General features: G+C 41.2%; 1 protein-coding gene across 13 annotated transcripts in view; it reads right to left on the bottom strand.

The window, feature by feature from the left end:
* DYM (dymeclin) overlaps positions 1–13,018 on the bottom strand; it is a 209,718-nt gene that overhangs the window by 27,028 nt on the left and 169,672 nt on the right. For all 13 annotated transcript variants that reach the window (XM_085566103.1, XM_085566101.1, XM_085566102.1 and 10 more), the window contains one exon: positions 6,798–6,911. In XM_085566103.1, the coding sequence (XP_085422229.1) occupies positions 6,798–6,911 (114 nt within the window). The remainder of the gene's footprint in view (positions 1–6,797; positions 6,912–13,018) is intronic.

The raw sequence follows: 13,018 nt of genomic DNA on the forward strand, positions 1-13,018 counted from the left end.
TGTGGCACTTGCGGACATGAATTAGTGGTAGCCTTGCCACCTTGGGGGAATTTATTTTAGAAGGCTTTTCTGATCTAAACAATTCTGTGATTCCACGACTTTGAATCCACGGGTGGCAAAGTGAATTTGGCCATTGGCTTATTCAGTGTTAAAGCAACCAGGCACATGAGCTAATTTTTTGTTAACATGCTATGTATTCTAACTAGCTACTGAACCCTACTTCCTACTAAAGTCACATTTCTGTGGATTATCACATTAATGCTTCAAAGTGAGGGTGGTATTTATTTCTGAACTAAACCCCCAAAGCTTTTGTTCCCTTCTGGGACGATGCCGTTATTTTTCTTCCTGTAAGGTTTCAAACTACAAAGCCAAGAGTTACCATACAATGCATTATGTCAGCAAGTATCTAACTTCAAGCACTATAATAATCACAGTTTTTCCATAGTATTTTTCACATACTTTAGATCTTGCCTACACACAAGTTTGCACCATTTAATTAAACAGATTTAAATGATAGAAACTCCTGCTTGGACATACTTATTATAAAGTGGTGTCATCCAGTTTAGTTTCAACTCATTCTCACCAATTTAAGTAGTGAGGCTTACATTAATAGAAAAGCACCTGCATAAGGGTTTGCCCTGGCTCAGACAGACAGACAGGTTTATAATCCCACTGTAAGATTAGCCAGAGTCAGCTGAGTGCAGACATGTCTTTGACTGCTCACAGTTTCACAATGATAAGTTATTTTCTGACCACAAAGCCCATCAAAACTTTCAAGATCATTTTTTCCCCCTGGAATTTTGATTACCCAAAATAATATTTCTCAAGGGAAGCAGAGTATATTCTTCTCTACTCGAGGTCTCTGAGAAGCTGACCTCTAAAACAAATGCCTTCAAAAGAAACATGAGTTATTGTCCATCACTTACAGGTCAGCTCACGGAAGCAGAGAAGTCTGACATCTTAATTGAGGTTATAAATTGTCAGAAGGAAATATACAATCCATAAATACTCTTATTCTTAGCATATGGTCAGTGTTCTGGAAAGGCCCAAAAAGCACTTTGTTTAAGACTTTCTTACACTTCTGTCACTAATCTGATCTTCTTCAGGGTAAGGGTTAACAGCAGCTGAGGGTCAGCAAAAGGAAGTCTGTGTTGTAGACGCCTGCCTAGCGTCAGACCTAAGGATGTATTAGACACAATCAACTTCCACTGTAATAAGACCTTTGACCTTTGAGCTAGACCAAAAAAAAAAAAAAAAAAGAAGGAAAAGATAAATATCAGGAAGAACTGGATTAATTTATTTTTAAGGAAGTTTTTGGTCTCTCTTGTTTAGTGCTGTGTCCTAGAACTCCATAATGGAGCTGCTGGTCTCTTTAACTCTGCTGTCCCTACCCCCTTAGGTGTCACACAAGAGTTAAATTTGGGAACTATTCCACCAAAAATTCCATAGCAAAAGTGTCACAACAGTAAAACAAATGCAAGGAAGCTGTACATAGCTTTTAAAGCAATTACACATCTGCCCCAAGGTTTAATTTGGATTATTAAAGACCACTGGTCTGGATCCTGAATCCAGCATCTTGCTGTGGCCAAATATCAAGCAGCAGGACTGTGGGGGGAAAAAAAATTGTAATCAGGAGCAATTCTAAAGAAGATGGGGCAATGGATGGTTTCGGATCAACAGGGTGCATATATATTGAATACTACCAATTTTCTTTGCCACCTGGAGTGCTATGCAGGGTTGCCCGTGTCCTGTCCCTCTGCAGGTGTGATGGCACCACTGACTGCTCAACAGATGATGTCTCCTCCCTAGGAGGAGCATCTGCAGGAGCAAGAAAATTCTTCCAAAGAGAGCTCAGTACTCAAGCCAAGAAATAGTTTAGGTTCTTTTGGTCTTGGGGACTTGACATGAACTTTCTTTTATGGCCATTCCTGATTTCTGATTTGCCATGAGTTCAAGTCTGATGGGGAGCAGCTGAAGCAGATGGGAAAGGGGCTCAGCCTGGAGAAAAGGAGGCTCAGGGGGACCTTGTGGCTCTCACAGCTCCTGCCAGGAGGGGACAGCCAGGAGGTCGGGCTCTGCTCCAGGAACAGGGACAGGAGGAGAGGGAATGGCCTCAGGCTGGGCCAGGGGAGACAGTCAGGCTGGACATCAGGGGTAATTTCTTTACATAAAACTCTGTCAATCCCTTGTTGCCAAGGACAGTGTTGTAGTTCCCATCCCTGCAGGGATTTAAAACCCATATGGATGTGGCACTAGGGGACACAGGTTAGTGGTGACCTGGGCAGTGCTGGGGAAATGGTGGAAGTTGGTGCTCTTGGAAGGCTTTTCCAGCCTAAATAAATCAGTAATTCTACCAAAGCACCTGTGCTTGACATCCCCTGCCAAATTCACTGCCACCTCACTCAACAACCATCTTATTTTTATGATATGTTTTTGTAGCTAAACTTCTAGTGGTGCTGGTGCTTCTTCCCCAGGGTGATGTGCCAGAGGTATAAAGCTGCTCTGGTCCACCTCCCAGGCAGTATCTGCCATCATCATGACAATTTACTCTTCCCCTGTGCTCTGGTGCTTCAGTGATTAGCAGCTTTTTTCAGTGAAACAAATGGAAGCTGATGGAGTTGGAAGTACATTGTTAATAGAAGGGAAAACCTATGAGAAGTGCTTTTAACACCTAAAGTGAAACTTGTTCTGTCAAGAGACTGAAGGCTTTTACCTCTGCTCCTTTTACATATTCTGTGAAATTTTAATGCCTATCGAACTCAAATGCACTTCAATAAATATTAAATTTTGTACCATATCAAAATTGTGAGAGTTGATGGCATAATGGCATGTCTGCATAGCACACAAAGAACATCTGACAGAGTGCACACTGATGACAAAATACTCATTGACATGGGGAGAAAAGGAGTGGGGGAAAAACACAAGCAGATCAGAAAATGCACATGAAAAACAAATCTCCATCTTAAGTGGCTTAGGTAATGGGAACTTTTCTTTTATAAAGCATTAAACGTGGCCTCCCAAGTGTGATCATTCCATGAACCCAAATGTCAGCTTCCAGGCACTAGCTGGCATTTGAAACAAGTTTTCCCACTTATTGCAGAAGAGTTGTTGCTATCTGCTGGCTAACTCCCCTTGAAATCCTGAGATAAGTCACAGGCTCCAGACATGGTCCTGCTTCTCTCACTCTCCTAGTCCCGAAAGTACAGATAGGTCACCAAAGGGAAGGAAGGCAGCCTGAGAACTTTCAAAAAAATAAAGAGAAAGAAAAAATGAGGCTAATTTTCACCTATCACTATGATCTCTAAATTGCCTTTAATAAGCCTCTGCAATATAGCAGGGAGCCTGGATTGTGGGCTGCTCGTCTCCAAAGGAGACAGCTCTATCTCCACGCCATGGCTTCTGCCTCCATCCTGGGCATATTAACTTCATTTATCTCCTCCCACAGACTGAGGGAGAAATAACCAGCTCTTGATTTCAGCACCTGCCCTTTATCTCTCTGTTTGTGCAGAAGTCTTCTAAAAGGCTAATTGCTCAGCTTGGACTTTCTTGGCCTTCCACAGTACACAGCTAAAAGCATATGCTTAAAATAATGTTAATTATATTGTTTGTCTCCAGTCAGACTGCTCCAGGACTGGAAGGAAAATCTGAGTTAGATCTCCCATTTCCCAATAATTATTTGCTAAGAAAGGGCAGGATATCTTTCCTAATACAGACAGACACACACACATACATATATATATTTATCCATGACCTACTGCTACCACACATGCTCACTTTGCATCCCATGATGCTTCCTACAGTGGAAGAGAGCAGGAGTACCAGGGTGTGCTCCCAAACTGATAAACTCCATTATGCAGATGAGGATCGTGGCTCTAAGTGCTGTTATTTTTAGTTGACGTTGATTCATGTTTGAACTATGGGCTAAGCAACAGACTCAGAACCTGAATACATGTAGCACCTCTTGAATGCTCACTTCCTCGACAAAGGCCAAGATAAGCAACTTGAAAACATTCACTTGAAAACATCTGTGCATACATTAGGTACACATGAGAAAAAACACCATTGTCTGAGCTGCAGGGAAGTGAGTGAGTAAAAGCTCTGCCTCAGCCCTCATTTTCCAAATCATATCCATATTTCAACTGCCTCCCCCAGAGTGCTTCAGCTGAAGATGGTTATTTCTAGGAGGCAGGAATAATATCTCTGCAGGGTCTCTTGTACTTTACAGCACTTCAGAATGCTGTGGCAAAAGGCAAGGATGGCTTGAAAATTAGTTAGCAATTAACAGCAAAGCTGACACATATATACATATTTTTTTTTTTTCCTTTTTTTTTTGGGGGGGGGGATTGAACTCCACAGCTTTGCACATTGGAATTACGTCAGGTTGTGCCAGATTCGCAATTCCTCCAGACATTGTCCAAACTGGCTGAACACAAGCTGTCCCTGGTGCTGGGGACAGCTCTGGGCCCTCAGGACAAGAGAGACACTGAGGGGCTGCAGCGTGTCCAGGGCAGGGAACGGAGCTGGGAAGGGGCTGAGCCTGGAGCAAAGGAGGCTCAGGGGGACCTTGTGGCTCTGCAGAGCTCCCTGAAAGGTGCCATCAAAGCCAGAGAGGGTAGGGCTGCTCCCACCCATCCAGACTTGCCCAGAGAGTGTCATTAAAGACCTAAGGATTAAAGCTTTCTCCTTTATTTAGCTGCTGAAATGCCTCAGAGTTGCCAGAGTTATTGTGTAACTATATCTTCAGTCTGATCTTAATATGAGTTTGTCGAGCTTTAGAATAGCTTCCCCTGAAAACCTCAGCCTTAAGTGGGAAGACCTGAGGAACAGGGAGACTCCCAAGAGAGAGGCACACAGACAGAGGGCACAAAGACTCACAATGCCCTTTCTGTAGGAGGGAAACGTGCCACTCCTCATCACTACCTGTGCAAAGGAAGGATGTTATTTACATGTACAAATTGATGCATGACAATACAACATATATATCTATATATATATACAAACATCCCAAGGTCAGTGTCACCTTTTCTACATGGAAAAGTAACTTGCTCTGGCCAAACTGCTGCTCAGCAGAAGTATTAAAAAAGAAAGAAAAGAAAAAGAAAGGAAAAAAAAAAAAAGATAAATAAAAGGAAAAAAAGTGAAAAAAAAAAAAAGAAAAAGAGAGGAAACCAAAGGAAAACAAAAAGACAAAACCCAGTAGGTGTAAGTGGTCAGTATAGAAGACTGATGTGCCAGGCTGGCTGTATTCTCTTCGTAAGTCTGTCCTAAAACTCCAGTGCTCCAGGAAAAGGACGTGCTCCAAGCAACACTAAGCATCCTTAAAACTGCAAGTACTTGACTGTTTGGTGAGGAATTACAGAGCTTGGCACATGCCAAAAACTGCTGGTTTGTTGCTTTAAGTGGCAATATAAACATATAATTTTGAATACTGTATATTCTTAGTGCAGAAAATTTAAACTTGATGGGATCTCACTCCAGAAACAGCATTTCTGTAAATTGTGGCCTGACATATCAGTCAATGTGGCACACTCAGCAACTGAGAAAACCTTCATTTTTTCCTAAGCAGTGAATTGATTTAGTGATGGCTCTATGTCAAGAAGGGTGTAGCCTCAACATAAGAGCTTTTAATTATATGCACATCAGAACAAGTTGTCATAGAAACCGCCGAAGTTCCTCTGTATTCACAGCATCGCCACATTGAAAGGACAACCTGAAGGGATGGATTTGGACCCAACAACTGCTCTGGTGTTACTCAGGCTATTCCTGTACTGCGGCTCAGGACTCAGACCCTAGACCAACCTCTCCTGAAGGAATTCAGTCTGAGTGACTGAAGATGTGACATCCCAGGGACACAGGGAACTGCAGGAAAGACATTAGTATACGCAGCCAGCTAGAAAATTCCCACTGGGTGTTTTAAAATTACCAGCATATAAATAAATTACCAGCCATTGCCACTGGCTGTAAAGACTCAGTGTACTTTATCAGAGGATATTTTACTAAAGTTACCACCAAAGAAATGGTGCTCTTATTCTCTAATCACAGAGTAGCAACAAAAATAGTTCTGCAGAAAACAGACAGTATTTAAAATACACTTGGCATAACGGAGAAACAAGATTCATTGTGTTTAAAAACACACACACAGCTCCCATTTGCTTACTTACCCACTTACACAGATTTCTTTATTGCAGTATTTAAACATCACACAGCCATTAATGGATTTTAGCCTCACAAAACTTGTCAAGTTGGTAAATCCCTCAAGTGATTTGAGAGGTTCTCAGAAAGGAATGCAAGGGACTGCTCAGGATTATACAGAAAGCTCATCATCATGTTGACCAGACTTACAGGTCCTGAACTGATTTTCACTAGGTTTAACTAAAGCCCTCCAAATTTATCTTTATAGTATTTAATATAGACCGAGACAGAGGTGCACTAGAACACTAGAGACAGAAAAAGAAATTAATCAAAAGAGAGAATTACCAGTGTTTGGTTATAGCATAATTAAACAACAGATGGAGAGAGGAGCCTGCATCTTCAGGATATGATGAAAACCTTAGCTTCAGCAAATTTTAATTCCTCCACACACTTCAATTTAATAACTAATCACAAAAACTCACCCAAACACTTAGCAGAAATTAGGAATTGAAATGAAAACATACACATATGGCAATCGACAGTGTAATCACTGATCAGTCACTACTGAGAGGAGAGATGAATTTTTGAAGTTACAGATATAAAGGGCATATATGTGTAATTGATAGGAAGAGTATACTTTAAGTGATGAGGTCTTGAGCACTTACTCTCAGCCTGTCTTTGGGCAAAGCAACAGCTCCTTGCTTGATGATTTCCAGAACTCGCTCCACTGACAGCTCAGCTCCAGCTTGCTCTAATCGGGAGCTGAAAAAGCTGATCACCTGAAATGAAACATCACAGCACATAAATAAATAGAAGAGATCTTCGGATCAATTTATACACAAAGCTGTCATCTTCTTTTTTGGCACCACTGTACTTCTTAAAGAATAATCACGTTATTGCCTGTGTCACAGCCAGGGAGACTTTGTTAATGTCAAATTAGCACAACTCTCAGCATCCTCTTGCAGTCATTTTTAACAGACAGATGATTTTACAACATAACTCGCACAGCTGAATTAATAAATTTACATTTTCAAGTACTGTGCACTGACATATGCTTATATTTCTTTCTGTCAGTTCTGCCCATCAGGCTTTTGAGTTCTTCCAGTCTTTCAATGATTTGAGCTAGAAATTTACTTACACTGTAAAGTATTAAAGTAAAATCATTATAGTTCCACTGACTTCTGGACAAAAGGCAACACAACTATTAAGTATCTCAGTATGAAAGACTACATTTCCTGGGGGTTGTGTAGCACTCAAAGCCAGAGCAAGTGGATGGTGAGAAGGAAGTTCACAAAGCTCCTCTTCCACCCAGTATCCACCCAAGTGCTGCACATACCTTCTACATCCTGGACTCTAGGCCTAAGGAATCCTGCAAATTCCCTGTCATCTTCCAGACATCCCCCCGGTAAAGCCAAGCTGATTTTCCCCATATTTCCCTTCCCACCCCCTTTTCTGTGACACAGCTGGTCCTTGTTAGCTAGAACTCAGGTCAGACTTTAACTTTTATCCCTCTCCAAGCTCAGTGGGTCACAGCAGAAGCAGACATCCCACCGGCAGTTACCCATGTGGGACATCAGAAAACTTCCATTTCTATAGCTCCTGTCATCCAAAAAGAACACACTTTGCAAATCCCATCCCTTATCCCAGGGAAACTCCTTAGTCTCACAAGGCATCCAGAAATCAAAGCAAAAAAAGGGTCTGGGGAAAAATTTCAACACCTACTTAGAATCTTCTGGATGTACCACAAGAGGCACTTGGTAGAGTCTGTCTACACCAGAGCACCTGGCTACTCCTGGGCTGGAGTCAAGCACAGTGCTGATGACAGATTCTGCAAAATCCTGTGAGCTTTCAACATACTGTGGAAAAATACTGATGTTCACTTGTATCTGAATCACAGTCCCAGTCCATCGAGTCATCTTCGACAATTCTCTCAAGTAGAAGGGGGGAAAAGTGTATTATACTACAAAATCTCTGCTGAGCTCTCTTTGTTCTGTAGTGAGACACAGCTGGAGCCAGAAACCATTACCCTAATTATGCCTCCCAGCTCAGCTGCTGTTCATAAAACAAAGACAGCTGATGGCTTGATTACTGTGAGATTCAAATTTGTTGTTCCTGTTTGTGACTTCCCCCACGGAAAGCCCAACCCTTGTTTTGAGCTGGAAGATTTGCTGGGATCTCTAGAAAATCTTGCAATAAGTGAATGAGACAGAGGCAGACTAAAGTTGCTGGAAGTTGCTTTTGGGGTTGTCATGGGATTGTGGTGTTTGGTTTGTTTTTTTTCTCTGTTTTATTTTGTTTCTAACAACAGAAGTACACAAACCAGTCAAGAGAAAATTCAGGTTTAATCTTCTGCGTTATCCCTATGATTATCTCCATACTTGAGCAGAAAGGGAGAATTTCACTACCTCTGGCAGATGCTGCAGGTAGGCTTTTACAGATAAGGACCTTGTTGAGCACTGTGATCTCTGATCCTTAGAAAAAAATGAGTAGGAAGATGTGCTGAGTTCATAAGCAAAGGAGCTGGAGGGAGGGACCAGAAATAACAGAGTAAAACAGCAAGAAGCAGCTTGTGCAAAGAGCATGAGGACCTCGGAGTGAAGCTGACACGGTTTTGGCATAGAGTTTAGGAGAAATTGCTGGTGGAAGATACACGGCTCACAGAGGAACAAGCAAGTTGCCCACAGACTTTGAAAGAAAAAAACATCTTCCTGCATTCAACACTCCTCTGTTGTCAGTAATCACTGGTGAAACCCATCCTTGCCAACGGCAGGCTCCTGCAGAGAATCCATCCCAGTGGCACTGCCTTGTTAGCTCAAGTTCTGCTAAACCACAATAAAAGCAAAATCTAATATTTAGCTTTTAACCAAAAGGATAAAATACTATCATAATGCAAACATGTAAAAAAAACTGAATGAAGCTCACAGATACTCCCTGAATTATGATGTTTCCTATTTTGGGAAGTCAAACCCTTCAATCTTAACATGTTTTTAAAAGGCTTACGTTTTTGTGGTAAAGGTACTAATTTTCTTTGGGTTATATTTCAAAAGAACAAAAGCAAGACAGACTTCCAGTATTTTCAGGCTATGTCAGCATTTTAGAGAACTCAGAATGGCTATTTTTGATGTGTAGTTGATGACTAAAATTAAAAATACCTACTTTAATAATGGTACTTATCTCTAGGAGTTATTTGCCTTGCTACTTCAAACAAAATAAAAATGAAGTACCTCTCTTCTGGATCCTGAGAGGACAATAGCCCAATGAGACAGTGAGGTACCCACGAGTATCCCAATGAAGTAAGAAAACAGAAGCAAAAATAAAAAATAGAAGATTAATTAGGAGATCCTAAAGAAGGCATTTTCTTATTAACTCCAGATCAGGAATAAAATCAAAAAGCATCCATATTACATCTCTCATGCCCAAACTCCCACCTCTGTAGCAGGGTCCAACACTTTTCCTACTAATGTAGTCAGATATAAAAATATAAAAGCTTAACATCATATTAAGGAAGAGTAGCCTTTTCCTTTGAAAGAGCTTTAATTATCTTCTACACTTCAATAACAGAGGTGAATTTAAAATAAAAATGAAAATTAACAGATTTCCACTCCTTGTCCCATTGAAAGTAAAATGAACCAGAAAAAAATAAGCTGGTTGAATAGTATTAAATGAGTTTCAGGTTTTAGTACATGTTTTAAAACCAACTGAGCATATGACTGTATGAGTAGAAAAATCGCAGATCTTAGGGCAAATAAACAATGATCAAAGAGTATTTCTGATACTCTGAAAATCAACTTTCTTCTTAATTATTTGGGCAACTGGTCTAAGAAAACAACTGCAAAGACTGCTTAAAAAGAAGAGTAAGAAGAAACTGCACAAGTTGCTGTGAATTACTCTCCTCTAGCCATGCTGAGCACTGAAAGGCCTGTCCTTGAAGCAACATAACCCATTCTAAGAGCTCTCTCTCCAGTCTGGCTTCCACATTAGCAGAGATTAAAAGGCACATCTAATCCAGGATTAGAAAACCCCTCATCAGGAATATCTGATCCCTGTCTAGATAAAACGTATGGAGAGCCTTGGCCTGTGCAGAGTCTAATCCTGGCTGTACCTTAGTCCATCCTAAGGTAGTCAGACCTGTCATACGATGGGCACAGGGGACCTGGCTTGGCCACCTCCAGCTCAGGCCTTGCCAGGGCTTCTTGTAAAATACCATTAATCTTTCTATACAAAAAAAACCTGTAGTTTTCCATAGTGATTTATAAAACTGGGTTTTAATCACAGACTCATGGAATGGTTTGGTTGGGAAGGGACCCTAAAGATCATCCAGTACCATATCCCTGCAATGGGCAGGGACACCTTCCACTATCCCAGGGTGCTCCCAGCCCCATCCAACCTGGCCTTGGACACTTTCAAGGACCCAGGGACAGCCACAGCTGCTCTGGGAAACCTGGGCCAGGGCCTCCCCACCCCTGCAGTGAGAATTTTTTCCTAGAGATCAATTTTCCATGAGAAATTCATACTTTCTCCTTTTGTTTTCTGAACAGTAAACTTACAAGTTACTGCCAGAGATTAAAAGTCCTACAAAATTAGAATGATTTAGAAACATTTTTCACTTAAAGGTAATACTTTAGGTTTTGGAGATTATTTTTGAGATTTTTATTTCACCCAACTATTGTTTTCAATTGGGCTGCAAGGCTGAAGTAACAAAATACTTCCCTTTACAGCATGCCAACAGCAGAGCTATCAAGGGCAAAATGTTTTCTCCACTTGGATTCTGTCAGCAGATGCTGAAGTGCTGTGAGGCCGGCGGCAGCCCAGGCAGTGCTGCTGCCTAATGAACATGACAACTCCTCTCCTTCTCCTCCAGCTAAAAATAACAGTACAACACATTGCTGCCTCCTCTGCCTGCAACTGCAAAGGTCAGTTCTGAAAGACAGCAGAAAAAAATCACTTGGCAAAAAGTGAGTAAAATCACTTGGCAAAAAGTTTTGAACCTGTTTTTGTCAATTTTGCTTCCCTTTGAAAGTGATAGAAAGAAACACTTTGAGAATTTTATTTCCAGCCACATTCACTACTGGGAGAGTAATATGGTATACTGATGGCAAACTGAATGATGAAGAAAAGAAGAAAACAAACCTCTTGCTGTAAAGTACCACAGGATTAGCACTTCAACTACTTAACTTCCATAGGGAAACATAAATCACAGCTACATTTGGTATCCAGTAGTCATAGCTGAAGCCAATGAGAGGCAAAGCCAACCTTTGCTGATTTAAGAAGGGGTAAAATCACTTCAGGTGATTCAATAGCAGGAGAAACACGAGATTAATCAGAAACTTGAAGTACTGTATTTTTCAGAACCACCTTGAAATGAGGAGCATGTCCAAGGACATACGAGATTTTCCAGGTATTCTGCTCTCCACTTCTAGGAGTGAGGAGAAAAAAATGGGCAAAAAGAGCCCCCCCAATCAAACAAACAACAATCAACAAAACCCCAACCCAAACGCACAAAATCTTAAGAGTATTTAGCCAGGCTCTGGTTATCAGCATGATCAAGGTTTTTCTAATTTTAAGGAAAGCCATAAAAAACTTAGTTCTTAAGTCCTGAAGGTCTTACAACAGGGGTTGCTATGCCAGAGTGAAGATAACTTGATTGATTTTAAATCCAATAGGGAAATGTCTTTGAAGAATTAAATTCCTTGTAGGAAATTGCATCAATTGAATCCTTTGCATCACTAAGTCACTGCTCCCAACCTCCTGATGTCTATCAGACTATTTAGCAAACAAAATTCTAGCAGCTCCTAGTTAGGCCTGTTCCACCACCTGGTATCAGTTGCTCGCTTGTAGGAAATATGAGAGCAGTGAAAGCCAAGGAGTTCTCACCATGGCCATGAACCAAACACATCTTTAGGAATGATAAGCGAAGAGTCTCCACCAAATTCCTGACATATCTGAGGCAGCTGACCAAATTACAGACCACCTCTAAAGTGGAGGCATATAGACAGCTCCCAGATGAAATATGTCTACGCAAGGCCATAGGAGGAACCAGAGCATTCCTCTTCGTTCACCATTCAGAATAAGAATATCCCATTTGAGATAAACAAGATGCACTATCTCCTACTAAAAAGGCTTTTTAAAATGAAAGGTAAAGTAATGGAAGCAGAAGGTATTTTGATTTCAGTTTATTCTTATTTCAGCATTAATGGTTCCCATATGTTCCCACTCAGCTGGCAATAGTGATTTTTAGATTATTTATAAATACACAGAGGCAAACAAGTAGTTTTCAATAAAAAGTGATCAATATACTGATGACCATTATACCTACACACTGATACCCTTATTCACCTATTTTTGCGCCATGATGAAGCACACAGAGATTATATGTAACTCCAGAATAAACGGAATGGTCCAAATCTTGAGAAACAGCCCAGAACTATTGTGACTAGGTCTCTACTGAAGGTAACCCGGGCAATTCCTGTTCTGCTGCAGAAGCATCCCCATCTACCTGTGCCTGTAGATCTATGCTGGTCTGTCCTCTGCCCTGGTGCCACACTGCCAAACCCCAGAGGTCTCCAATGCTGAAGTCCCTGAAAACCTACCATAGTGCTTCATTATTCCTAACCTTGGAAAAAATCTTTCCTTATGACCTGAAAACCCACAAATATGTCAAAGAGATTATTCAATTTCCCTTCAAAGCAGCATTCTATTTGAAAAATACCACATCACTTCAGCAAATCAGCACCTTCAGAGGTTGTTTTCTACAGCTCTTATTTAAACCTGGAATTTCTTTCATGGTGCCAGCTGATTATGAGCAGAGGTGTGCTCAGGTGGGCAGTGACCCCTGGGCTGTCCCAGCCAGGGTGTGACACAGCCCCAGGGCAGTGCCCGTCCCTGT

Source organism: Lonchura striata, chromosome Z (genome assembly GCF_050655825.1).
Source record: "Lonchura striata isolate lonStrDom1 chromosome Z, ASM5065582v1, whole genome shotgun sequence".
Classification (NCBI taxonomy): Eukaryota; Metazoa; Chordata; class Aves; order Passeriformes; family Estrildidae; genus Lonchura; species Lonchura striata.